This window comes from Chlamydotis macqueenii, chromosome 1 (genome assembly GCF_036417535.1).
Source record: "Chlamydotis macqueenii isolate bChlMac1 chromosome 1, bChlMac1.mat, whole genome shotgun sequence".
Taxonomy (NCBI): domain Eukaryota; kingdom Metazoa; phylum Chordata; class Aves; order Otidiformes; family Otididae; genus Chlamydotis; species Chlamydotis macqueenii.
The window spans coordinates 145,456,535-145,484,081 of NC_141556.1; the positions used below are offsets into that span (position 1 = coordinate 145,456,535).

At 37.8% G+C, this 27,547-nt stretch overlaps 1 protein-coding gene across 1 annotated transcript in view; it reads right to left on the bottom strand.

Annotated features, from left to right (window-relative positions):
- VWA3B (von Willebrand factor A domain containing 3B) overlaps positions 1–27,547 on the bottom strand; it is a 62,265-nt gene that overhangs the window by 25,118 nt on the left and 9,600 nt on the right. The window contains exons 5-16 of the mRNA XM_086754572.1: positions 26,828–26,997; positions 24,823–24,947; positions 18,004–18,120; positions 15,951–16,147; positions 15,170–15,324; positions 13,171–13,309; positions 10,507–10,638; positions 7,312–7,410; positions 4,829–5,011; positions 3,340–3,467; positions 1,683–1,858; positions 882–1,019 (exon numbers count right to left, since the gene is read on the bottom strand). Of these exons, the coding sequence (XP_086610698.1) occupies positions 882–1,019; positions 1,683–1,858; positions 3,340–3,467; positions 4,829–5,011; positions 7,312–7,410; positions 10,507–10,638; positions 13,171–13,309; positions 15,170–15,324; positions 15,951–16,147; positions 18,004–18,120; positions 24,823–24,947; positions 26,828–26,997 (1,759 nt within the window). The remainder of the gene's footprint in view (positions 1–881; positions 1,020–1,682; positions 1,859–3,339; positions 3,468–4,828; positions 5,012–7,311; positions 7,411–10,506; positions 10,639–13,170; positions 13,310–15,169; positions 15,325–15,950; positions 16,148–18,003; positions 18,121–24,822; positions 24,948–26,827; positions 26,998–27,547) is intronic.

Consider the following 27,547-nt stretch of genomic DNA (forward strand, 5'->3'; position numbering starts at 1 on the left):
CATGAACCCTAATTAATCAATGAGGAAATTTATAAAACAGGTGGGGAATTTTTTTTTAATTTAACTTCATATGTATTTATTTCTTGTAACCCAAAAAGAAAGATTAATCAATTTATTTCCCAGTTCAAGATGTGGTACCAAGTACTATCACTAATAGACTGGTTAATTTAAGATATATCGCTATGAAAATGTTTATAAAAGGTATAAGACACTGAAATGTAAAAAGGTCAAACAACTTTAAATATCATAGGTGAGGTTTTTGAACAACTTAGAGGACCTATCATAAAGGTCTGAGTTGCATGTATTACTGAGAGAAATGAAAATTATCTGGATGTATATCCAAGCCCCATTGCAAATACTTTTGTCTCTACATATCTGCCTGTCCTAGAGAGCGTGTTTTTTGCAAATCTTAGCATATACAGTACAACCTCCTTTTACATTGGTACCACAGAACCAGAACCATCACTCTCAGCTTTAACCTCAACACTGAATGTAATTACAAATTACTGTATCGCAACAATAATCTATTACTGTATTCTAACAAGATTCTGAAGATCTATTTATTCTGTTGGTAAGAAGTAACTGTGATATCCTTGCAGCAGTCTCAGGAATAGCTGTATCACTGCTGCCACACACTGTGGACATAACTAAGCTCTTGTAAACTGAATTGTTTTGGCACTGGCAGGAGTCTGGTTGCAGCTTTAAGGACCTTGTTACAATACCCTCCTGCACATCCAGTTCTCTGCATCTCTGCTGCGTTCTGATCCTTTGAACTGCAGATCTGCACAGTTTTGCCTCAAATTAGGTGCTATGAGTTAGAAATGAAGCAGGAGAAACGTTATCGACTGTTCCGTCCAGAGCTTCCTGTTCTGTCAACTTGCCTTTGAAAATGGTTGTACATTTCATGCTCTTTTTGACAGAAACACTCTTTTTTTCAGGAGATATTCCTTCCTCTGGGCTTTCTCCCCTAGATTTCACACTGTGGCTCAGGATTCGCAGCAGACTCGTCTTTGTTTGCTCTGTAGGTGTTGAAAGGGAAAGAAAAGAAGAGCTAACTTACTGCTCAAATACATGCCTGGGATTTTTGAGTTTCTCTTTGGTATACAGTCCCAATTTTTAAGGGACTTCCTACACAAGGTTACTTCAGCATTGATTTGCACTTTCTACTTTCCCAAGGATGAAGACCTCTTTCATATCAGCCAGGTAAACTTGGTTTCAGACTGCATACATAGGATACTTCAGAGAAACGTAGTGTTACAGGTGTAGTAAACAGAAATATTAGTGTAAGAAATGCCATAACTTGTGAAACATAGATCAGCTCTTCAGTCTTCCCAATGATGTACTACTTTAGAACAAAAAGAAATAAGGGTTTAATCTCTACTATTTAAAAACTGCCTGCAGAACTTTTAAAACATTCTGTCAAAATGGTTATTCTTTTGTCACAGGGCATGTAATGAAGCATAAATGAGCAGACATCTTTCTGTTTGCTTGGGTCAAATGAGTAAGATGGTTGAAAAGTGAAAATGAAGAAAAAATAGTTAGAATTTCAGAAAGATGGTTATTTAAATCACCAAAGGCTTCATTTGTTCCTACAACGAGGGATGCTTTTTGCTATTTTCAACCAAATCTTTTCAAGTTAGTGAATAAATTCTGCTAACAACTACAGTTCATATTAATCTCACCTGCATATAATGCTTTCTTCCTTCGGGCTGGAGCGTCAGCAGTGGTTTGCCAGATTTGCTGATGTGGTGTCAGTGCTGGCTCTTCTGAGGCACAGCACAGCCTACTGCTAAGAGTAGTACTCTGCTCTTCAACGAGTTTGCTGACAGAAGACACAGTATGTGTCTGCTGGTGATTACTGCTTGTAAGTGACCAAAAGAAGAAACAAGCAAGAAATTACTTCAAATATAGAACACTGGCTTAAAAAATGCTAAGCTGAAGTCTTCTGGTAATTTAAATATTAATTTCAAATGTTTTCAGCTGTGCAAAATACCTTCTCTATTATCCTAGTCTGCATTTCAAAGGGGAGTTCAAATGAGGTTAAAATATTCTTAGTTTTTTAAACTATTTAAAAGTAATTTCTTAGTCTATTTAAAATATGCTCATTACTTTTAAGGCAACACCCTCGTATATTTTAAATAAGGTCAGAATGATCTGTAATAGCCACTTGGAATCCTATGGAGGTAGAGTAAACCTACCATCAGCAATGAAAATAACTGACACACACACACTTACATATATATGCACGTACATACACACACACATACACATATATATACATATGTTCCAGCATTAATAAAAAATAAAATATGCAAATTCTGAAATGAACACTCATCTACATATTTATACTGGACATCCTACCTACCCTTCCATACATATGAAATCGCTCCACAGCACTCTCTACTTTTAATTTATTTTACTTTATTTTTAACACCTTTTTTTAAACTTACTGGTTTTAATAGATTTCAGTCCTCAAAATCTGATTTTTTTTAATGTACTTTTTTGCTTTTGTACTATTCCTGCACAGATAAGTAAGGCACTGGGCAAGCTATTTTTTAATTAAGGCTGTGCTCCTTTAGAGATTACAAATAACTTCATATTTGAATCTTAAGTCTGTTTTTGTTCCCCAGACAAGTATAATCAGGCATGCAGAAAATTTTTCCACAGTGGCTCAGGAGTCTGCCTTCAGTATACTGTGGAAGGATCTCTTTTTGAACAGTCATTCTTGGCACTGTGAGATTTTCAACATGTTTTTTAACTGATGCTGGACAAAGAAACTATTTTTAATGATGAGATTACTTATCTTTTGATAAAAAGGAAGAATAAATATGGCATGAACATACAGATACATATTGTAAAATCAAAAATGTGAAAAGAAGTAAGCTGAATTTCACTCATAGTGTTTGCCATCTTTTAAAAAATACATTTGTATGTAATTTATATTTCAATCAGGATATCCCAATGAGTGACAATTTGGTACCAAGTACCAAGCCAGCTCTACCAGTAGGCCAATAATTTTTCATGAATTCTCCAGGTCACAGGGAACAATTTTACCATATGTTGGAGACAGAAAAATATTTTCACCTCTTTGCTTTAATTATTCCTAATAATTTGAGATTATTGAGATATCTGAGATCATTTTGTTTCAAGGCATCACAGTATTAGTGTATTTTTCCAGATTTTTCTTTTCCATTAGTGTAACTGTTTAAAAAAAAAAAAAAAAGCCTTTCTTCCCAAAGAGGAGAATGTCAGAGGTTAAAAATGCAAGACAATGAAAAAGGAGAAATGTAACAGATAGCTCCTAGATCTTATTAACATAATAGAAGTATGCAGACATACTTATTCTCTGGATCATTTTCTCCATTATAACAATCCATCATCAGACATTCGGCATGAAAGGTCTTCACTTTCTCTAGGTCTCTTTCTCCTTGTTCAAGCTCTCTTTTCAAAAGATTTATGTCTTCGCTCTAACAAAAAGAAAATCCAATGTTTTATTACAATTACTCCTAAACATGTTTCATTTCTGAGCAGAAACTGTGCAAGCTCTGATAATAATTTTGCATAATAACTCAGTTAGGACAGCTGCATAATTTTATACACTTTTTCAGGTAGTCTCTCTGTTTTCTAAATCAAGCACAAGCATTCCCTAAGAAGCCAGTTACCCCTTGAGTAACAGCAATATTTCCGAATAATGTAATGCGGTCAGTAGCTGCCCTCATTCCAAGCAAGCAAGCAAATAAATAAGTCAATACATAAAATACAATACAAGATATGTACATTACAACTGTTGTCCTGTCATTCTACAGATCACAGCTGTATCACACACTGTCCCTGAAAAATGGGAAGTAAGAACCATACTCTTCAAGTAAACATTGGAACTGAGTGGGAATAATTTGGACTATAGGAGGAAACAAGGAAGGAAACTCCAACAATGATCTCTTTACAACTCCCACAGGGCCAGAAGTCTGGAGATGGACAACACAGACTCTGGCCCTCATCCTTCCAAGATGAGCAGTGTCACACAGTCCACACCAGCAGAATCACCAAAATTTTCCAGTACACTCCCTGGTATCTTTCAAGAGCTGGAGTATTTTCACATCTTCCTTCTAACTGGTGTCTGCAAAGTTCTAAATTTCCTGCTCCTGTCTTGTTCCTAGTTGTTCTCATTGTTCCACTACCACCATTTCTAAAAGTTGTGGAACTAATTAACTGAGTGTTAACTTTAATTAAAAACAAGAATATGCTTTAAATGAGTGTTTCTGTTAGTCTATTCAGATATTTCCTATTGGGGATTGTTAGATTGAGCTGCTTAGTCACACTTGATAGGTCACTGCTATTCTAGTTATTTTACTCATTATAGATCTCTCCCCAGTGACTTCTGTAGAGCAAACTTTAGCAAAATTCATAGAATTATTCCTTCATCATCATTCAAATTCAGCTCTGCATGCTCTCATTTATTAACAGGATACAAACCATAGTTTCCTTTTAAACAGTAACTTGTTTCTGAGACAGCAGAGATCATGTGTGCTTCTTCCTAAACTGAATTTGGTCTGTATGTTTGGGTGGGGGTTGGTTTTCAGGGTTGTTTTTTTTTTGCAACAGTAGCACTACAAATGTACTTTGCTTGGCATTTGAGTTTTTTTGTTGTGGTCTAATAAACCTTCACAAGCAAAAAATGTCACACTCATTGCTGTCACACCACTTCAAATCTGACTAGGATTAACCCTCTTTTTTCAATAATCTAATATGAAATTACAGTAAAGCAAGTCCTGTGGTTCCTTCCATAGCATGAAGAAACGGAGAGATATATTTATTTTCAGATACTCACAATGATAAAGTGTGCAGCATTAGGATCAGTAGAATAAATGTTGTAACAATGAAACCGTCCCTCTGTTTCAGTAGATAGTTCATACAAAAATTTATTAGCTTCTGTGTCATCACAGTTGAAGGATACAGTATGGATGGGAATTTTACAATGAAGCTGGACTTGAGCCAAAATTATTTGAGGGGGCTGAAAATCAAAACATGCACGTTAAACATGTGGCATCAAGAAATGTATTTATCAAAATATGGAAAATTTGTAAGAATTTAATCATACTGTTGCTTAGAGACAGATATAGATCTGTTAAAAGCATACATTTTATATAGATTGCTAGTTCATAATTATATAAAATGAGCTAATTTAAAACCAAATTTGAAACACTGATAAGGCATTAAGGCACAGGATAATCTAACAAAATAAAATGCAAATTATAATATAATCAGTACTCTGCTTCTGAAATCTTAAAATAAATTTCTAAAGTGTAGGAAATTAAACTACCGCATTGGTGTTTAGTATCACTGGATGTATATAACTGAATATTTTTGGATATATATAACTGTTGATATTTTTGTTATGCTAAATAAGTTCAATGACAAGTTGATTCAGTATCAGGAAACAACATAGAGGCTGAGAAAATAGGAAAGCTAGTTTTCCTCCTTCAATAAAGAAATAAAAATCAGGTGAGAAAGTAAAAGATATACTAGGTCTAAAAATGTTGAAGGATCTGATAGAAAGAAATTATTGATTCAGTTCTCTGACTTCTAATAACACTTTGGTTGTTCAGAATACTGTCATAAATCTTGATAAATTTAGTTTTCTCCTGATATTTGCAATATAATTTGCTGCACTTTAATACTTGAAAGCAATCTTAGTAATTTCCCCATTTTCATTTAAAAAGTCTAATATAAAACATAAAAGTCATTATTAACTACGTTAAGAGAAATGAAGTATTCATTAATTTCTAACTTAATAAAAACATTGAAATGAAGAATCTGGATAAGCGTACATTAAGCCAAATTATTCTTTACTAAAATACTAATATATGCTCCTAGCTAGCAAAAGTGTGAAACAATGCAAAGATTTTAATCGGTTTTAAATTGAGTTTTAACGAGTGATAGTCAATAACAATTAACTTGTCTTTTAAAAATCTTTAAAAATATCAAAGATTAAAATTAAAAACATTAAAAGATGTGAGTCAAAGGTTCTCAGCCGCTAATTTAAAATCAGGTTTACATTTTGATATTCAAATCATTTTGAAGCATAAAAATCCACCCTTCATTGTGGGCCACTTTCCTTTTATGAAGAAAAATAGAACAAAAAGAAAAGTAGGCATTTTTCTTCCTTATCAAGGAAGTTTCTGATGTTTTCTGAATCCTAGATTTATTGGATATGCTTCAGTAATTAATTTTATGTGCCCTTCAGCCCAGCTATTTACCTAAGTCAGGGGTTTGCTGCATATCTGTCATTACAACCAAGCTAAATTTTCAAGCGTAAATAAAGTATTTTTAAAATGCCATTTTCAGCATATCGGCTAGTTTTTACCACACATTACAGCCTCAAAAGTCAGTTCTATCTAATTTCCATCATTATATCTGATCAACAAGTGGGGTTTTTTTCCAGTTTTTAGTTGGTGTTATTACTTTATATGGTGATATAACATGAAATAGCATCATTTTAAGTCATGGTAATAACACTTTCAAAAATAAAAGCATATTTTTTACTTTGTTATCCACTTAAAGCTAGACTTAAAGCAATTCCAGACTCCTGCTACTCCAGAATTGTACCTACATGAGATCAATTTTGACTCAGTAGAATAAAAATGGAATTCACTATCATACAGAGGCCTAATGGAAAAATATTAATGGTAACATCTTTATATAAAAATAATGTAAATTAATAATTAGGTCCTTACCCCTCAGACACAACATAGCCTTTGTATAAGATCTGCAACAGAATGTAGGAACGTATCTACTTATATATTCGGTGTGTTCTTTGAGGATAAATGTTGAACACAAGTTTGGTTTTTTTTAATTTTGCTATCAATCATTTTCTGTTCAGGTTTTTAAGTCATCGCAAAAGTTAGCAGGGTTTTAATATTTAAATCCAACTATATCACAGAATCATCACTATTTTTTATTTTGAATTCATTAGATATTTGTACTAAGTTATGGAGACATTTTATTTAACACAAACCCTAACCTTGATACTAAAATATAGCTTTAATGTTTAATCCATTAACAGATCGTTAAAACAACTCATGAGAAATGTCATGAATTATAATGCACCGAAGACTGGACTGTGGGCAGAGAGTTCTAATCAAAACCCCTTCATGAACAGTACATTTCTCAGATACAATTTTTCAGTATTATGGCAACGTGCAAGAGACTCAGCTGTCCAGGTATGATATTCATCTTGATATTCATGATATTCATTCTTCAGCCTTCTGATACCCCACTACAGCATTGTCTGTTTTCTCATTTCAGAAATACCTGGTCAGGTCTCCCATCAGTCAAGAGATAAATAGCCTGAGTGTCAGCATCAGCAAGAGCAATCTGGAGAGCTTTGAGTGTATTTGTGGAACTTTCAACCTAAGAAAGCAAAAAGAAAAAGACAAAGAAACAGCTATAAATACTAACAGTTCTTTGCCTCTGTTCTTAAATTCAAAATGTCGGTGTACTGATTCAAGGGATATTACAGAACTGAAATGAGTAATAAAATGGTGAAAATATTTATGTCAAATAGCTAGAAAAATCAAAGCAAGTGTCAAAGTAGCATGAATTGGTACCAAATTGGTATTCAGCATTTATGCAAACACACATAAGCAAAATGCTGGCAACAGAAATCTGAGCTGTAGAAGCAAAAGCAACCACTAAAAGACTATAAACAGACAGGAAGATGTAAGATAAAAGATATGTTCTATTATATTTTCCCATTGCTGCTCCTCACTGCCAGCTCATCACGCTCCCTTGAAATACATACTTAACCAAATAATTCAAAAGCTCCACAAAAGCTTTGCAAAAGTTTATTTCTCAAAAATAGATAAAGGACTTCCTGGTTATCTGAACAATATTTTTTCCAAACTATCTCCCACCTACCCTCTCAGCACATCAATGTAAACACCACTTATTTTTTAGCACAAAAGTTAGTCATAACAACAAAATATGCACAGTAGAGCATATTTCCCCCCAAAAAATAATTTGTAATACTAGCACTTTCCCTGTGTTATTCACATACTTAGTGATCATGATCTGTCTTTTTTCTTTTTAGACTAAATGCAACTCTAAACTCACTGAAATACATTTCACAGCTTATAGGAACCTAAAAACTACAGTTTACATCTTCAGATTTCCACCTTTCAACCATTCAGTGTACAAAGATTCTCAAATTTAAGGGAAAAGTAAGGTTTTATCAGCCTGGAAAAGTGTTTTGTCAAGTCTTAGTCTTAGTCTTTTAACAGGGCCAAAGCAAAATCCCTGAAAAGATATGACACTCTTTTATGCTCGTATAACACCTGAGTACTGCTCTGGAGGGCAGTGAGGATTGTAGTGGTGTAAGTGAGAAGAGACTCAGGTTCTACATATATAATGCATTACAGAAGACAAATATAAATCACTAACGTTGATCCATACATGCAAAAATATGTTAAGAGACAGCATTATTTCTTCAGTCCTATTAATTGTGTTAAAACTTCTTCCAGTTCATCCCTCCAGCAAATAGTTCTATTACAAAGGGCAAAGTAAGTAAATCAGGTGAAATGGAATAGGAGGTACACTCTGAGAGTGACTCTGCATGGCTGTGTAAGAACATATGGGCCAGGCAACAAGATAGCTCAGATACTTTATAATCCTACCTTCTAACTCACAAACAATCCTTACCAGTACCCACTCATAAGAAATAACTAGCCTCAGCCTTTTTGTGTGTGTGTGTTAAAATGTATCTAATATTTCAGTAAGTATTATAAAGCTTTAGGCACACATCATTCATTATTATGTGTAAATTGGCCATCCTGGCTCTTTTCAACAATGGTACATGGTTCTGATCTGATTTGAAACAAAACAACATCTTCCACTATATCATGGGAACATGCTGTGAATGCTGATGATGTGAGGGAAATAATTATGGACCTTATGGTAAAAGCTGTTAAATTTAGATTTCTCAGTTGCTACTGTTACAAATAAACACTTTTTATCAGTGTTTAAACAAAGTTGACATGCTTCAACTACATGGCATAATCACCCCCAAAATTTTAAATGTTACCACCTCTGCAGGATTTTTAAGGAACAGTTAGTTAATTTTTATAGCTCAGCTTCCTTATTCAACATTCTGGAACCAAAGTGTATAAAATGAGATCAAAGGATCTACTCTGATTAGTATTCCAGAGCAATCTTCTGTTCATTTCAGCTTCACTGTAAAGCCAGCTTTCTGATCTCAGACTTACTGCTTTAAACAGACTAAAAGGTCAGCAGCAGATGTCATCCCCCAAAAAAGCTAGACTGTTCTTGTACCATTCCGTGTACCATTTCAGACATCTAGATCTGAACTCAGAAGGAAATTTGTAATCAACAATTCACAACTTTATCAATAATTATAAAAAAGGCCATTCCCAAATGCATACATAAGATAGTATCAAATTATAGTAGCTTCAAGTATTATTGAACTTGCATGATGCTGTACCACATGCATGACTTAAACAGAGCCAACTTTTCAAGTCTCAAGGAAGGCAGTAAAGTTAAGTATACTAACCTCAGTTGTAAGTATTCACCAACTACTCAGTGAGGACACACTAATACTGTCTTTTCTCCATGTGTTTATCTGTTAGTATTTTCTGAGAATACAAAGTTATTTGTCTTGCTTTGTAGTCTCAGAGGTATTATGTACGTTCCCTGAGTCCCTCACCCCCAGGAATTTCCTGATTAAATCTGAGGAAGAGCTGTCATAATGCTGAGGATTTTTATTATATAAACATGTTTTCTGTGTTAGAAAACATAACATGGGATATATCTGTACTGTTGTATGACTGATTTTCAGTTCTGTGTTCATAACATTGCTATCCATGTTTGACACATTAACTGGTCCTAAAGCTGCTGACAGTTACAATCTGGTGGCTGACTGTGGCTGAGTACAAGCATTTCTACCCTGTTTCAGGGAAAAATACTCAGATTTTAGCCACTGTCAGAGAAAGAATATTGGGCAGATAGACAGATGTTTGATCTGAGTAAGGTTGCTCTCATATTCCTATAAAGGCTAAAGTTCCTATGCACCAAAAGGAACTAGAAATGCTCCTCCAGCTCGCTGCACCAGTTTCCCGTGAAGCTCTGTCAGCCACTGACAGCCCTCATCCATGCAGCAGCCCTGCAGCAAGAATGACAAATTTAGACACAGGATCTGAGCACTGTTATGGTTCCTGCAGAAATCAAACTGGCCAATGTTTGCATTGTGGCTACTAAACATAGCAGGCTGCAAGTTGAATTAATATGATCTTACAAACAGGTCCACTGTTTAAGATTATACCTGATGGATAATACGATGTACTTGGATCTACTAAAGTCTGTACATCATCTATATTTTGAGCGTACTCAAGTAAAATACTTAGTCAATCCAAAAATACTCCAGCCATACAGAAAGAGAAGACACAAATACAACTTCATACAAACACGCTTTGTAATAATTAGTTGCCACGTTACCTGAAGCCCTTTTATCCAAAGCCAAGCATCTTGCAAATTTTCCTCATTAACTTCAGCAAGTTTCTCTTGCCACGCCACTGCTTGGGCACTAAATTTCACAAAGTTAAATCTCTTTTTGTGTCTCAACTGTTCCTGCAAAAGACAGCATCTGAATTTTACTCAGTGTTAAAAGAAAAAATAGTTGTATCCTGAAATACTGACTAGTTGGAGTTGTTTTAATTAATACGTAGTTGATTATATGGTTACAATAAATTATGATAATATTCAGCTACAGTATACAGAGATGTTCTGGTTTTGTTTAGTGGGGGGGGGGGGGCTAAGATGGTAGCTTCTGTGGGAAACTGCTAGAAGTTGCTCCCCTTTGTTCAGGGGACTCGGCCAGGCCTAGGGCGGACCCGCTGCTGGCCAAGGTCGAGCCAATTGGTACAGAATGTTCTGTGGTAACGCCTCTGCGATAACGTATTTAAGAAGGGGAAAACATTAAAAAAAAAAAGAGAAGAGAAGATGTGAAGAAGCTGAGTGGGGGCAGAGGCGCAGAGGGGGAGGCGTGAGCTTCATGGACCTTGCAGGCCTCACCCTCTGGCCTCTCGCCAGGCAGCCGACTGGGCCCAACTCGGCCCGGCCTGGCTGCAAGAAGTGGAGAGGAGATGAGATGGATGATGTGAAGAGATTCTGAGAGGCATCTGCCAGCCTGTTGTGAAGAACTTTTCTTGTGAGAGGAACGGCTGCAGACGCCAAGGTCAGTTCAGAGTGAGGGGGAGGAGTAATGCGGCTCCTGGCCAAGATTCCCCTGCAGCCTGTGGTGACGACCATGGTGGAGCAGGTTGTCCCCCTGCAGCCCATGGAGGCCCACAGAGGAGCAGAGATCCACCTGGAGCCCATGAAGGACCCCACATCAGGGGAGGTGGATGCCTGAAGGTGGCTGTGGCCCGTGGAGGGTCCGCTGAGGCAGCAGTTCTGGAGAGACTGCACCCCGTGGAAGAGATGACCTACACCGGAACAGTTTCATGAAGGACTGTGGCATATGGGTGGGACCCCACGACGGAGCAGGGGAGGAATGTGAGGAGTTCTTCCCCCGACCATGACGCAGTGGTGTAAAACAACACGTGATGAACTGACCGCAACCCCCATTCCCTCTTCCCCCCTGTGCCGCTCGGGGGCGGGGGGGGAAAGTGGTAGAGATAATGTTAAGCTTGGGAAGAATGAGGGGTGGGGGGAGGTTATCTTGTTCCCTGTCTCATTCTCCTGCTAGTTTTAGTAATAAATGAATATTTTTCCCCAAGTTGAGTCTGTTTTGCCCGTAACGGTGACTTTAAGGATTTTCTCCCTGTCCTTATCTCAAACCTCAAGCCATTTTTCTTATATTATCTCCCCCTATTCTCTTGGAGGGTGGGGGGAGTGAGAGAGAGACTGCATAGTCTGGTCCCGATCAGGGTTGAACTGTGACAAGAGACATACAGAGACAGAGACAATTATTGCCTGCAATTATTAAGATTACTTGAACTTCTCAATGTAAGTCTCCATTTACTCATATTTTTCAAACTACTTGAACAGCAAATGTCTAGGAGGGCAAGAAAGAGAGAAATGAAACTGAATATGAACAGTGGTATAAGGAAGAGGTTATGATCGCTTACCAAAGGAAATTTAAATCAGAAACAAAGATATCATTAAGAGGAGGAGAAGAAGAATCAAATGTACAGCACTGGCAAAGGGAACTAGGATAGCAAGAGAGAATTAAGTTAAGAATTTGCTGAAGTTGCTTTTGGACAGAAGTTATAAAGATGAAAAGATTTCTGTAAGCTAGTACAAACTTTCAGAGCCTGGAATCTTTGCCTTCCTTTCATCACCATTTCTGTGCAGCTGCCTGTGAAACTTTCTGGCACAGTATTTAATCATTTTCTAGTGCTGACCTGCCTAAAGGACCACATCATGCTATGTCCTATCACTTGTGCACTTAGCTCAAAAACCTCTGTGTTATAGCTTTACATTTTCTAGCCCTACTAATGATTGCTATCAATGCCAGACTGCTAGACTTCTTATGTGTCATTTACTCCTCTCAGGTCTAAAAAAGTTAAGAGTAATAATATTTTAACAGTGCCTGTTTCTCTCAGATATTAATGTAAGCTTAGGTGACATCATTGTAGATTTCTAAAACCGGGTGAGATAAATCCTCTCTTTGGTGTGATCCCAGTACTCACTGCTTCTGAGGTACTTCTGCACTTTACAAGTCCCTTTGCAAAGTTCTGAGTCACTGTAAGATGCAAGCAAGTTCAAAACATTCTACACCCTCTATTGTAAAAGTATGAAAGTGAATCTAGAATACACATTGCAAATCACAACATGCCAGTGGAACTGGATGACATTGCTTAAAAATAAAAATGAAAATGCCAAAAGGTGTTTCATTGCATAGCTTTTTTTTTTGCTTTTTTTTTTTAGGAGGGAGGTGGCTTGAGGGAAAGAGGAACTACTAAAGTCTTTTTAATTTTTAACATTTTCTCCAGATTTTTTTCAACTCAGAAATGAGCACACCAAGAAAAATCAAAATATTTTTATAAAGCTGCTGTTTTTAAACAATCATTAACAGAAATAAAGTAACAATCATCCAGAAAATATCAGCCTACTCTAAAATGCTCCTCAGTCTTCAGAATCACCCCTTTGTCATACCTGTATGAGCTGAGATATTTTCTTCTTCACCAGTGGCAGCTTGTCCTTCATAGACTGAGATGTGTCAATAAGAATATAGACATCATCTTCAAACACATTCCCAAAGAGCCCTCTGCTTCCTTGTTGAAGCCACTTAATCCTAGAGGAGGAAGAAAAAAAAAAATCAAAATCTAGTCTATAAGATCTTTGGAGCTTTGTGTATCAGAATCTAACATGAAGAACCTTTTTTATCCCTACTGTACCGCTTATTCTCTTTCCCTAAGCACCTGTTACTAGTCACTGTCAGAAGCTGTATATTGGCCTTGAGGAACCAACCCTCTGCCGCTACATAACCACACAAGGCACTTTTATTTTCTAATTTCAGTAGGAATCTAGAGACAGACAAAACAGACAAAGCAACATAGCACCTTTATACAAGTGAATCATCAGGTAGTTTGAGCTGGGAAATCTCATGTGGAAGTAATTATAACTATTGCCCCTGTAACTGTTCTCCAGACTGAACTCAGGAAATCATTTAAGCATATGCTAACATGCCTCTCGTTCCAGGAATCCACTTGAGAACTTACGCTGCAAGGAACTTGAGCACTTTGAAGAGTCTTAATATAACACAGATGCTTCAATGCTTCGCTGACCTTGAGTCTTAAATACAGACTTACTTTTACATTTTAAACAAGACTGAAGCATGCCTGCTAGTTAAATACGTGCATACATACTGCTGTGTACAAGAACATTTCCTCAGTAATGGCTGCAGCAAGTCCAAATCTGATTTCCCTCGAGAGTCATAAAGTACTTGTCTACTCTGAAACAGAGACATCTAACAGACGGAATATAATGGCCCTGGGAAAAACATTACTCATCTCCACAGAGGTTTAAAAAAATGATATCATGGAAACTTAAAGCATCCTATTACATTTGCTACTGGTAGCTATTTTGCTATTATTTCCCCCAAAGCGTTTGATGAGGTCTGCCAAGACATTTTAACAATGAGATGAATCACTGAAAACAGCAAATCCGTAATCTTGGCTTGGATGTCAAAAAAAATATGTACTCACCAAAACCCTTTACCTCAAATTTTCCTTTCACAGTATGTTAATGTTATCCTAAATGCAGCAAAATGAAGATAAACTAAAAGAAGTAACAAAACTCTGTTTGACCCTGCTAAATGTAATCAGACTGTTATACTTCTGTTAAGGAAGCAACAATAAAATGAACATTCACACCCTGCTGTTTTCAGTGAGACATCTCATTGTCCTAACTTACAAACCAGAGGGCAACATTTATTCTTTCTCTTGGTTCTACAACATCCATTTTTAAAGCTTCCTTCTTCTCCTAATGTACATATAAAAGCCAATTTACTTTAGGGCATCTTTAGGACAGATGAATCAGATCCTCAGATTGCCTAGTTTTTTTGTAGCTGTCCTACAAAATCTAAGAGTGTACCTATATGGCTGGAGAAAAGGAATCTAGGGAGCTAGCTTGAGCACTGAACTTCTGATCACATGCATTACTTAATAGCTCATCCCCTGACTCTGATCCTGACTGTTCAAACTTGCCTTGAACACAAAATTGCAAAAAAGGGCAGACAAGCACTATCAGTTATGGGCACAAGCCAGACTGTGCTACTTGGTGTTGGAGGTATCATAAGGGATCCTAGGTACACAGAATGAATGTTTACCAAGTTTTATTGATTATTCTAGAAGTTTTCTCCCACCTCATGTCCCGATGCTTTTTGGCCCATTCAGCAGTATTTCAATTATGTGCAGACTGACTTTTGACATTTGTGTTCCAGAAGGAGAACAAAAGATAAAACTGTTCATCGGTTTTCTTACACGGCTACTAAGAAATCCAACACAAAAGATTCTGATCTAAAATGGATTTCTGGCTTAGTACTGCTACTGGCGGTTTACCAACTGCTTCAGCTTATTATGACAGTAAATGTCAAACATTTCAACACCAAAGTAAAATAATACAAACTGATTTTATGTGACAGAACACTAACCTTCCTTCCACTTGTTTCAGAGCTGTCCTCATTTTCTCTTCATACTGCTTATACTTTTCTGTACTAACATATATGTGAACTACAGATTCATCTTTCCATAAGGTATGTAGAAACTTGTCACAGTATTTTGCATTAATTACCTTCCTCATTGTCTCCTGCAGCCAAGAAAAAAGGTTTCATGTTCAAGAACACATTATTTTGCTGTGCCTTTAATATTTGGCAAACAAACTTCAAAGGTACATCCTTGTTGCGCATGAACAGGTGCAGAAATAGACATGGGATAGGGCTGTCACAGAATTTGCTCCTAGCAAAAGTCAATAGAAACTGCTTTTATTCTTGTAGCCAGCAAGAACAAAGCTTACCAGTGTAGTGGTAGAGCTTGAGAAAAACAAATAGAAGACAAATTAATCCAAAATTGCTTCAGGACCTGCAAACACTGAAGCAGCTGAGATCAACACTTCTTCTAAGGAAGAATAAAGATGACAAGCAACCTTTGCCCTCCCCACACAAATACATAGAAAATCAAGGCACTGCTTAAGCCAATCCTGATTCTTCCTTGCAGATTATATGTGGACTAGGAAGGGGTCCTTGAAACAAGTCATTTTCAGATACCTCCTTGAAACAATCTTTGTCCCATTCCACCAATAAGCTGATTTTAACAAAAACTGCAAAACAATGGACCATAAACTTTATCATAAATTCATCTATCAGTCGGGTTTTCAAGCTTTAAAAGAAAAGCCAAACAACTCACAAGATGAGAGGGAAAATGAACAATACTCACAGCATCAGTTTGTGAAGATTCATCCTCTGGTTTAGTTTTTATGTCAACAATCCCCTTCGCATGGCGAAAAGTACAGTCAGCAAGCGCATCGTACAGTGTGAGCTTCTGAGCTTTCAAGCCATACTTCTGCAACCACTTCTCAGAAGTCAAATATTTGTCAGACGTATGCTTTTGTAATGGGTGATCAGCTTTCGTTGCTAATAAAGAAAATAAAAGGAAAAAAATCTCCTGTATAACATGGTTAATTTTGGATAAGCTGTTTTCAAAACCAGGCTATGATACTGGAGTCAAAATTTTCAAACTTGTTCTGCTTGCACTGACTGCGTTGGAGTGAGCAGATCTTTCTGACTGATTTTTAATATTCCCTACTTTGATTGTGGTTTTTTTTCTTATTAGACATTCTTCGCAACAAATTCCTTTGTAACTGGAACAAACCCATTAGAAGCCAGAAAGTGAAGAAGATAAATAGCTACAAGACTGCAGTCAACCTTCATACTGGTTGAATTACGAAATGGTGGAAAAGATTCCTATATAAGATGTCTAACTTCAAGGAGAAAAATTTGAGAAAAGAAAACAACAGAAGACATAATTGAAAATACAGTTGAGAACATTGGTTAACGTTGCCACTAGTCTTTTTCAGAGAAGGCCATTTAAAGTAAAAGGCAAACTACAATGTTTTTGGAAGAGATTTCACTGTGTTTCTCTGCAATAGTGCCTTTTTTATAGGCTAAATATTGCACTATGTATCCCAAGCCACAAATCACTTGTATCTCGTCTTCACATTTTCTCTAGTTCTATGCGCTCCTTCTAGCATTTTTAATTGATACTGAAAGAAACAGGTTTTTTTTTTGTCTGATCCAGTATGGCTGTTCTTATGTTTACCATTTTATGTCATATTGTCTTAGAAATTTTCTAAGGACCTTCGTAAGGTTGAGTACTGCACATCTCTGAATACTGGTAATAGGATACAGGGCTCTACATCCACTCATCACTAGCTCAATAAACAACACCTAAACCAAATAACCCAGCAGGGAGTCTCATAGCAGGGTGAAATTGGTTTGTCACACTTTAATTTTGGTGGACCTAGGAGGTATAAATGTCTACTCTGTTTAGATACAGCTACAGTGACAACAGTATTGAGATACCGAGCCTGTAAACAAACCTATGGAGACATCTACTGCCTTAACACACACAGAGATCAGCCAGCATCAGGGCAGGCCCAGGGTTGGAGCCTGTTCATGTGGAAACACTTGTTTTCTAATTGCTTGTCGTCCTTAGAACAGCCAGTGTGGCAAGTGTCACAAATGCACTCATGTAATTTTAAAAAGAAAACTGTTGTTTTCTTTCTTCCACGTGCTTTTTGTAAAAAGTCATGTCTCAGTTCAGGTAACTAGTGCATTATCTGGATAGTCAGCAGAAAAACTGTCTCTTTTTCTCTGTTTTGTCTCCTGCAGAACATTGCAACCTTCAGAACAAACTACATTTTGCAGCAGAGCATTTTAAACAGATCAGGAAGGCAAAACCAGGAAGAAATGCAGGCAAACAGAAAGACTGCATCAATGGGCAACAGTCAAATAACGCTGAAGGACTGACAAAATCAATCACACTGTAATTTCATTTCTTTTAATTTATTTATGAAGTGATTATATATGAAGGCAAACACTAAAAGAGCATTAAAAATGCATAGGGAGAGAGATGACGTACTTCTCCAGCACTGTGTAGCATAAAATTAAAGATTTACTGGCCCAGGCAGAGAGGGAGAGACCACAAAAAATGAATTTCAATATCTTGAAATTTAGGCAATTTCTAAACCTAGTCACTGGTGAACTAAAAATGGTGTGTTTCAGCATGAACTGTTAAAAGTTCAACAAGTTTAAGCAGTCGGAAACAGAGATTTGTAACGGAAAGTTTTAAGCAGCCCTAATTTTAGATGCCAAGTATAGGCGCTGCCTGTATATCGACATTTCTGAGAAAATCATCCCCAAATTGATATGTAATCAAAACTGTTCACAAATAAAATACTGATCATTAATATAAGAAACATAAATGATACCATCCTGAGAAGCAGGCTGGTCAGACTCTGATAAAATTTTCTGAACTTGTCTCACTGTACTCTTGGCTTCCTCCAACTCCTTCCAGATCAAAAAGACATCTTCACGGACACCAGCTACTGCAAAATAAATCATAAACAGAACTTGACATTTTGAGACAATTTCTGCTTTTTATAACTCCTCAACTACCACAAAGTAATTTGGTTCCTCCAGATGTTCCCATATAACCTTGTTTTCTTGAGGTTCCGTTGCAGTCACAAGTGCTGTTCTCTGACAGACTTCAAAAAGGGGCTCAAAGTTGGCACCAGGACATGAGAGGTCCTTAGCATGGTGGAAGTAGCCTCCAGAGTTGGCCACAGATTGTTCCCACAAGGGAAGCAAATTCTTTTTAACACTCTCCGATAATAATAAGGAAACTCACAAGAAATTTACATGCTGTCCCCTGGACTTCTTTGCAAAAGCTAGCTCCAAGTATTAGACCCAACTTTGAAACTTTAAAGACGACATTTTCAACTCTTTCAATTCCCTTGAAGTACATAAATACCTTTATTTAAAATGAAATCTTATTTTCCTGAAGAGTATGTGATGAAATTTTGCTAAGATAAGTTTATTTTCATCCTAACAATTCTCAACAGCTATAAATAAATGCTAAAAAAAATTAAAATATTTTACTATCATGCTATATTCTCAAAAAATTGGAAAAATCAAAAGCTGGAGTTTTCCTTTCTTCCCAATTTTCTCTCCCCTATCCTGCTCAGGATGGAGAGGGAGAGCGAGAAACTGTGTGGTGACTAGGGCTAAACCACCACACAAGGTTTTCTTAATCTCAACAGATATGTTGATGAAAAAAAATAAAATATGTAATTATTTAGTAGAGTACAATTATTAAAATTGAGGCACCATGTATACCTAAGCAGTATGAACACTAATAAAAAAAAAATGTGTTAAATTAGGTTAGTCTCAGAGTTTAAATCACAATATAGGACAACACAGAAAAACTGTGTGTACTGTTACAGTAAAAATATAAAAGAAACTGAGTCAGAAGCTATCCTAATCACAAATGCAGACTACAACCTATTGCAGATTACAACCTATTACTGAATTGCACATAAAGATGCTGAACAAGGCAAGCTATATCTTATCATCTAGTGGTTCAGTTAATATACAGTGGTGGTTCACTGTGTAAAAGATAAGATATGCAAACTTGTCTACTAAAGCAGGTTGTCAGTAAAGAAACAAATTTGATCATTTTGTTCTTTGATAAACTTCCCTGAAATAATAATATGAACATTTTACAAAATAACAACTCAATTTTAATTGAGAAATGCATCTCATTTCCAAGAAATATTTTGAAATGTTTTATTGTAGACTGCCATCTCCTGGGACCTTCCTGCATTTCAAAACCGTCTGTTTCAGCCATTAGGACAAAGATCAACATTTCCTAAATCACAAAAAGCTTTAGTAAAGCAGGTCATTCCACAACATAAAACACAAAAGGCAGGAAAAAAAAACCCTCAGTCTGTTATCAGGGTTTACCTTTTAAGTTTAAGAAAAGTGTTCTGTTCAAATACTTCAGAAAGAAGTCAACTTTTCTTTTATAAACAATCTCTCCCCAGAAATGCAAAACATCATTAAAAATCTGAGCACTGGAAAAATTATAGCAAGTAGAGAGCTAGACATTTTCTGAATAGTAGTCACCCATTGAATATATATATACACACACACACCTGTTGTTACAGTTAAAACCACAAAACGCATGCATTCACACCACACATGCACATATTTCTAAGTTTAAGACAGTTAAGAATGCAGTTCCAGTGAAACTGTCTCCAACTAAATCTGGATATCTTCCATAAACTATCAAATATTGGAATCCAGATTTAATTTTATGAATGTTTTTAACATTATGTTTGAAAATAGTGAAAGAAGCATGCATATTTCAACTACCTTTGAAATAATATTGATGATATCATTGTGTTGCTTCATTTCCTCTTATATGGATGCTATGGACTCACCAAATTTACAGGATTATTGTTACTGTAAGATATCCCCAGTAAGATATCTGTATTGAATTGGTATTACACAAGAAGGTATTTTTTTCCTTATTTATGCTGCAGCACAGCGAAGCACTTGCAAAGCAAGCATGTTTGATGACACTTATTATACAGGACAAATTCAGGCATCAACAACTGCGCATTGTGAAGGTCAAATTGCTTAGAAAACGTTTTATCCAGCAACAGTTTTTCCTGGATTCAACTGGGAGAGCAGATGGCAAGCAACTTTCTCTCTCTACGTGGGAGGCTCACCTCCACTTTGGCCTCTTTTCTTCTCCAGCTAAGCAGGAGCGGGAAGGAAAAGCTGTGCCTTTCGAAACTGAGCCCCCAAACTCAAAATATACATACATACAATGTATAGTGTCTTCCAGGTGTGGTTCTCATCCAGCAGCCAATCCTTCAAAGTGCATCAGCAAAAAATGACCAAGAAAGCACAAACATCTCTTTGGTTTAAATTCTCTGCGCTCACACTTCAGCTGTGCCATTTTTGAGGGCCACTAACCAAAAAGCAGCTGAAAGTCACCACCCTGGGTCCCTCCAGTCCCCAACCACTCCAGGTCCACTGGCTCTTGCACACCTTCAGGAGCCTGTGGCCCAGGAAAGACCTCATCTTTAAAAAAATCACTTTATCCCCAGAGGGAAAGGGCCCTCCCCATCCCCCATGCCATGAAGTGCCCCACCCGGACGCCCAGGCTGGCGGTTTAACGGCCAGACCCCTGGGGACCCCCTGTTTCCGATTCAAAAGTCACCACAGGGCAACGGCAAGAGGACGGCCACCAGACACACACGAGGGAACCGGCCTTAACGCCCTTTTGCCTGTCCCCAGCTTGTGCCCAGCGCAGTCAGTTGGTTTCACCTGTGGCTACAGCTGCCGCGACCAGCTCACACGACCAGCTCACGCTGGGTAACGTTTCAGAAGTGCCCAGCCCTCGGTTAAACAGCATTTCTGCTCTGAAGGAGGGAGGCCCTGAGAAAGAGGAGGAGGATTGGGAAGGGTGCAGGGAGAGCCTGCGGCAAGGGGCAGAAGTATTTTGCTGACACAGGCAAATTGAGAAGCGAGGTAGTAGGTCTACATGAAAATACAAACACACTTGCACATGTACACGGAAACTCATAACCGCCCTCATTTCCATTTCCCAGTTCTGGCAATCTTAAAAGAAGCAGCTTTTCCACACCTACCTCCCCGCAGACAAACTCATCCAGTTTGACAAGTCACTGTAGCCCATTTGATTTCATACTCAAGATACAAAAGCTGCCAAGAAAAAAAAAGCCCACACAAAAAAAAAAAATTTAAAAGCCTGTAAAATCTACAGTATCTTTGAAACATCACGCAAATACCAATGCAAAGCAACTCATGGAAAACAGAAGCACTCCTTACTTCTCTGACTTAGACCATGGAAGCAAGCAAATCCAAATATAATGGAATAAGATCTATTTTAAACTTCATTTGCCTGCACGGCAAGGTGGGCAATTTCATTTTTTCACTGCTAATCCCTTTCTCAGCCTCTACGTGGCAGCAGAACATAGCAATATTCCCTCAAGGGCTGATTTTTAAAAATCCTACTTGTTGGGGGATGAATGGAGGTACAAAGCAGCACAGGAGAGGGGTACAGAGCTTTACCTGCGTAACTGCCAGGTCAAGCAGCACTGCAACTCACTGTAGCCCAATCCTGTCCCTTTCCCACTGGGCAAACGGACAAAGCAAATGAACTTTGTATCCCATGTGGTACCGCAGAGCCACTATCTGCATCATTCTCTACACACTAGCAAAGAGATTTGCCAGGCCAAGGTTAGGCTGCTAAGACTAAACAAAGCATATACAAGGAAAAAGCAAAGGCTTTTTCTTTGCTGCAGCTTGTAGGCAAAGTACCTACTCTTAAATCATTATCCTGGCTTTCCAAAGGGAGAGTTCTGTCTCTTCCAAGTCTGTGTACATAAACAGTGCAGAGTTCTGTGTCACAGAGGAGGCTGGTGCTCTTGTGCTTCCCGTTTTACACATAGCAATCTGAAATTTTCCCTGTGACCATCAAGTAAATGTGGAAAATCAAGCACATCTAAGAATATAGTCTTACACTGATCACAAGGAGGTCAGATACATCCCATTTTGGATTTGTCATGAGTCAAATCCTGATTTCGGTCCATTTGCATTTTCTTTACACATACCGGCTCATCTATTCCACCACCCAGAAAAACACAGAGATTTACTGTTGTTTCTATTTCAGCTGATGAGGACCCACTACTCATTTCACATCTAGTTCAAAACACCATTGCTTTTCAAGCCCTGTTTAGCACTTATCTCCCTGTCACTCCAAGCAGACGACACAACTGTGCCCCTTTTGGGCAAGAAACTTCTCCACAGCTTCCACCACCTCTTGTCTTCCATGTCTTCAAGTTCCAACTTAAATTTCACCTCCCTTCCACTTGTAATTTTAACTGTATAACAAGATTGCTCAATTCTGCAGCTTTTTGCAGATGAAGAAGCTACACAAAGAATGTAGGCACAAGTGACAAGCGGAAAATCAGTGCTGGATGAGGAGATATCACTACATTGGTGAAATTTGGCTTCATGTAGGAGCATTTCTCTGCCTTAAGTATATCTGAGTCTGTCAACATAAGGATCTTAATTATTTACTGTTTTGATCTCAAGCACCCACTCAAAATGAGTGTAAAAAAAAATTCAAATTTTGCAGTTTCTCACGCTTGCTTTCTAAATGACTGCTCAAGATGCAAAACAGGGGAGAATGGAGCTCTTATCTACAGTTTTAAATAGTTCACTTCTGACTTGTTTTGGTTAAACAGATGAAAAAGAGTGAACATGAAGATACTCTATTTGCAAAATGCTGTTATTCAGTGGATACTGAGAAACCTATCAGATGCCCTTAAAACAGCTTTTCTAGTCTGTAAAACATAATGATGAGTTTCAGTTTCCAGTTGTCGTGTTTGTGGTGCAAAAAGAAACATAATCAAAATATTCCTGTGCCTCCCCTTATTTTCAGGAAACATCACATTCGGAAGATTAAATCTCTGGTTCATTCTCTATTTATTTCCTTGTGTAGTTTATGCCATAGATCCAAGAGCCAGTTTCAGAGTCCATTAGTGAGTAACCGACATTTTTATTGTTATCGCCTTCTGCACCCTTGAAGGGGTTTCTGAAACAAGAGACATCAGACACAGACCAGAATAATGTCTCCAATGTGTTTTCTTTCCTGAAAGGACTTTAGATTCTGCATACGACTGAAATGCTCTGATTGGCTGCCAGTGATGTCACGACTGGGCTTATAATACCCCATAAATGCAGAAAGCTAATTGTGTTCCTTTTTAATGTGTAAATCCTACTCCATAATAGCAATAAGACACAACAGACAATGCACTTCAAGGAGATTACTGTCCTTTTGAGCGATTAAAGCTATTCAGATTTCAGCTTTAGAAACAGTGGTGAGGAAGTAATTTCAGTCATACAGGAGCTCTAGGCCAATCTATTGAAATAGGCTGACTGCCTGGGGGAAGAGGAAGCCAGCTCCCCCCACGAACACTCCCAAATGGGGTCCAGCAAGGAAGTACTTATAGCAGACTGAAGGCGATCATTATACTGCTCTGAATTAGTACAAAACAAGAGACAGGGTTTTAAAGCATAGTCTGCTGTTGATTTCTAAACCCTGTGTGGGTGAGGCTTGAGTGTCCCTTCACAAAGCAAAAAACAACAGGTGACACCTCACTCTCTTATTTCTGGCACCCCACTATGGTTCTCTTGTACTGTTATAATCACGGTCCAAGTCAGAGAAAGTGTTAGTATACAAGGAACTAGACTACAACCCAGGAAATATGGGCCAGTTAGCCAAGACTGACAAACGACTTCAGGTGAGTCACTAAATCCACCTTCTGCTATACATTTGCTAGCAGTAAGAAGAGTAACACCCTTCTACCTTTGGGGCAGCATAATGGGGATATGAGCCATTAGAATAAGAAGTCTTATGTGTCCCGATCTTTGAAATAAATCATTTTTCAATTTAATGTCCTGCTATACCAGACTTGACATACACAGCCTCACTTCACACCACAAGCTGTTCTCCTCCCAAACTGGCAGAGACCCCAATCCAGTCCCACTGAACAGTAAGGCTGACTTATCCCAGAGGAAGTAGCACTGTGACTAATGAGAAACACACAGAGAGCTTTCTGCCCAGCTCCATCCCCCAGTAAAACTGTTTCTTTCTGTTATTTGTTTCCTCCTGGGTTTTTTTTTTTCACCAATTCACCCTCCTCCCTTTGCACCTTCTTCTCTCTGGTTATTTTACTGTGCTCATTGCCTATCTTCATGGCAAATTCAGATCTTGAGAGAAATAGTCAACCTCATGTGGATTTAATCCCCTTACATTACATATGAACTTGGCCTGTATTGATGAAGCTGTTGTATCAGATGGTCTTCTGTACTATTCCTCCTCCTTTCTGCCATTTCTCTATACATTTCCACAAGGTCACTAGCACAAGCACACCAGTACTATTCTTCATCTCCCGAAATAAATCTTCTTTTCCCTTTTTAAATTTCTCTTTCATTCTCACATGCACATTCTCTGCTCTCTTCACTTCTCTCTTTTCCTTTCCCTCTCCTTCCCACCCACAGAATTTCCATTTGACCAGTTCTGTCCTCACCCTACCCATGCCTACAGAAGTCTTCTTTTGATTTTACATTTAGCAAGTTCCTATATTACATTTTTATTCTGAAACTTCACTAACAAAAATCAGTATCATCTTGGTTTTTACATTGTGTACCTAGTGGCATTCGCCCTTTCACTTTTCTGGAATTCAGGGCAATTAGACCTTTTCCATCCTCTTCACATTTTAGTGCAGGTCCAGTAGCATCTCTGTAGTCATTCTCCTCAGCAAAAGCATGGAATCTGTAACACAAAATGAGTTTTCACCAGTACATAAACTACATAAATACTTTCCTAATTTTAACAAGATGTGTATTACACATGCAAGATCATAGTGCTGTACAACTTTGGAATTACTTGCTTATCTATTAAATATCTCCAAACCTTCAACTACAACACCACTATGAATGTTATCAAACCTTTTATATACATTTATGTACATTCTGAAGTCTTCTCATTAAGAACCTCCTTTCATTTTGGTATCACCTACTCTGAGGCACCTTCCTCTTCAATCTCCTGGAAATCTATTTTTAATTAATGCTTTTAACATGTTCAGCAAGCATGTCATTTGAGATGTCTGAGATGACACTAACACCTTTTTATCAGATTATCCTCCCAGTTGAAAGCCCAACAGGAACATATATTTCATCATCGACATACAAATCAGGAAGTCAAGCAGACATAATTTACCCTTGTTGTCAAAACAGAAAAGCTCTCAGTGCAGGAGAAAGACGCATTTCTAAAACAGAACTACACTAGAAACAGGCTCAAACCATGAAAAGCCATGGCCATTCCATTGTGAAAGCTGGCAAACTTACAGAGAGTTATTGGGCAAATACCCACCAGCAAGATATTAATTGTCCCAATAAGTCTCTGCACCAAAGCTAGACTCGTGTAAAAGGAAGATAGTGGGGATCACATCAAAAAAAAACAGATCCTCTCAGCTCCCTACCACAATCCTTCTTGCCTCTTTCTCTACTATACAAGACACATTCACTTTCATTTTATAAAGGAGGTAAAAACACTGCCAAAAGAAAACACCTGGCAATGAACCGGGTATCATGGAGGTACCACGGTTCTAAATGACCACAATCATTTTAGACACACATCAGACCAGAGCAAACGTAACACTTTCCCACAGTCTTGTTTTTTGGCAGGCGCTCCATCTCTTAAAAGCTACTTCTAAACACAGATGGCTATAAAAGAGCTAAGCAGCTGCCATCTTACCAATTGCTCTGCTGTCATTTGGGAGATTTCTGCTGTTGGAGGTCTTCCCACTCTGGCACAAACAACAGTGAAACAGAAAGAACCAGCAGCCATTTCACAGCTCTGTAACTGTACAGTGACTTCTGTTAAGCGGACAAACACCTACTGACTCCTACTGCCCTTCTGCTGTGCAGCATGAGTTTGGTATTTGTTTGTTCTTTTGTTTTCTTTATTTTTATATCAGAATCAAGATTAAAGTTTTGTTAACCCTTTTTGCTGAAGACTGATTCTTACCACATGGCTGATTCCCAGGATAAAGTAGCCAACAAGCCATGTGGAATGCATCGGTTTCCACCAACCATACCAAATAGATACTAGACAGCATGGTATAGAACCGCATTTCCACACCACCAGACCTGATGGATAACACCACATCAATTTTCTGTTGTTCCAGGAATTGCCCATTTAGGACAGGCATTGCCTTTTCAGTACATATCTGTATGGCTCTTGGTCCAACAAAACTCTAGATCCTTTGCTGGTCCCTATGGATATTACCAGAGTACAAAGCAGTACAATAAAAACCTGTTTCTGTTTGTTGTGACTCTTTCCCCTGAACAGTTTGTTAAACGTCAGAAGAGGAGCAGATAGCAGACAATTTAGGATATAAAAAAGGAATGGCCTTTCTGCAAGCCAGTGAGCACATATGCGGAGAAATGCTGGTCTGTTCAAGTAGGTCCTGCATTTTAGTCATATCTCTTAGACTATTTCCCCAGTTTCCCCAGATCGCTTACGGAACTTTGCTTAATTTTCCTCATGAGTATAACAGGGACTATATCCAAATATATTCAGATACCATTCCTAACAGCAAAACACTTTACAAGTACTCAAATCATTACTGTGCTTCTTCGTTGTCATACCTGCCAGAGGCCAAGTGGCTCAACTCTTTCAGAAAAATAATAGTTTCATCTTCCCTAGCATTGAAAGATACAGTGTTGACTGAACAGGGGCCATGAGAAACCTTCTCCAGGAGTAGTTGCTTTGTGTCCACTGGAATATCACCCACCACAAAGTAATAAACAGCTTCAACCTGTCAGTAAACAAAAAAAAAAAAAAAAGGGAATTGGAAGAGGTTGTTTTACATAGATGTCTGGTAGTTACTCAAGCCCTGTTCTGTTCTGGGTACTAGTAGGAAAATTTGGTAGAACCAATGCATTACTTGGGCTATAAGATTTTCATGTATTTGGTTCTTCCTCTCATTTACACCAGTACCTCAAATGAAGTCCACACAAAATTTCCTGAAGTGAGAAGAGAACCTGGCCCACAGTCCCTGGGTCTCATTCTGCCCAATGCAAGCCCCTTAAAACAGAAGTTAACTGCAAGTGAAGAGAAGTGTAAGGAAGCACAACTATATTATTAGCCAGGACAAGGCTCTCTGCTACATTCCACTTGTGAGATGCTATGCTGGTGTCTTGCCAGGGCTGAAAATCAGTAGGAACATTTATATCAAACATACTTTTACTGGCAGCATATATTTTGAGGATAGAAAAGATGCATCATTCTTTGTATGCTACTGCTGGTATTTACAGATAATTTGTATTTTCAGGCAGAGGGAGCTAAGCAGGTTTATTATGACCACA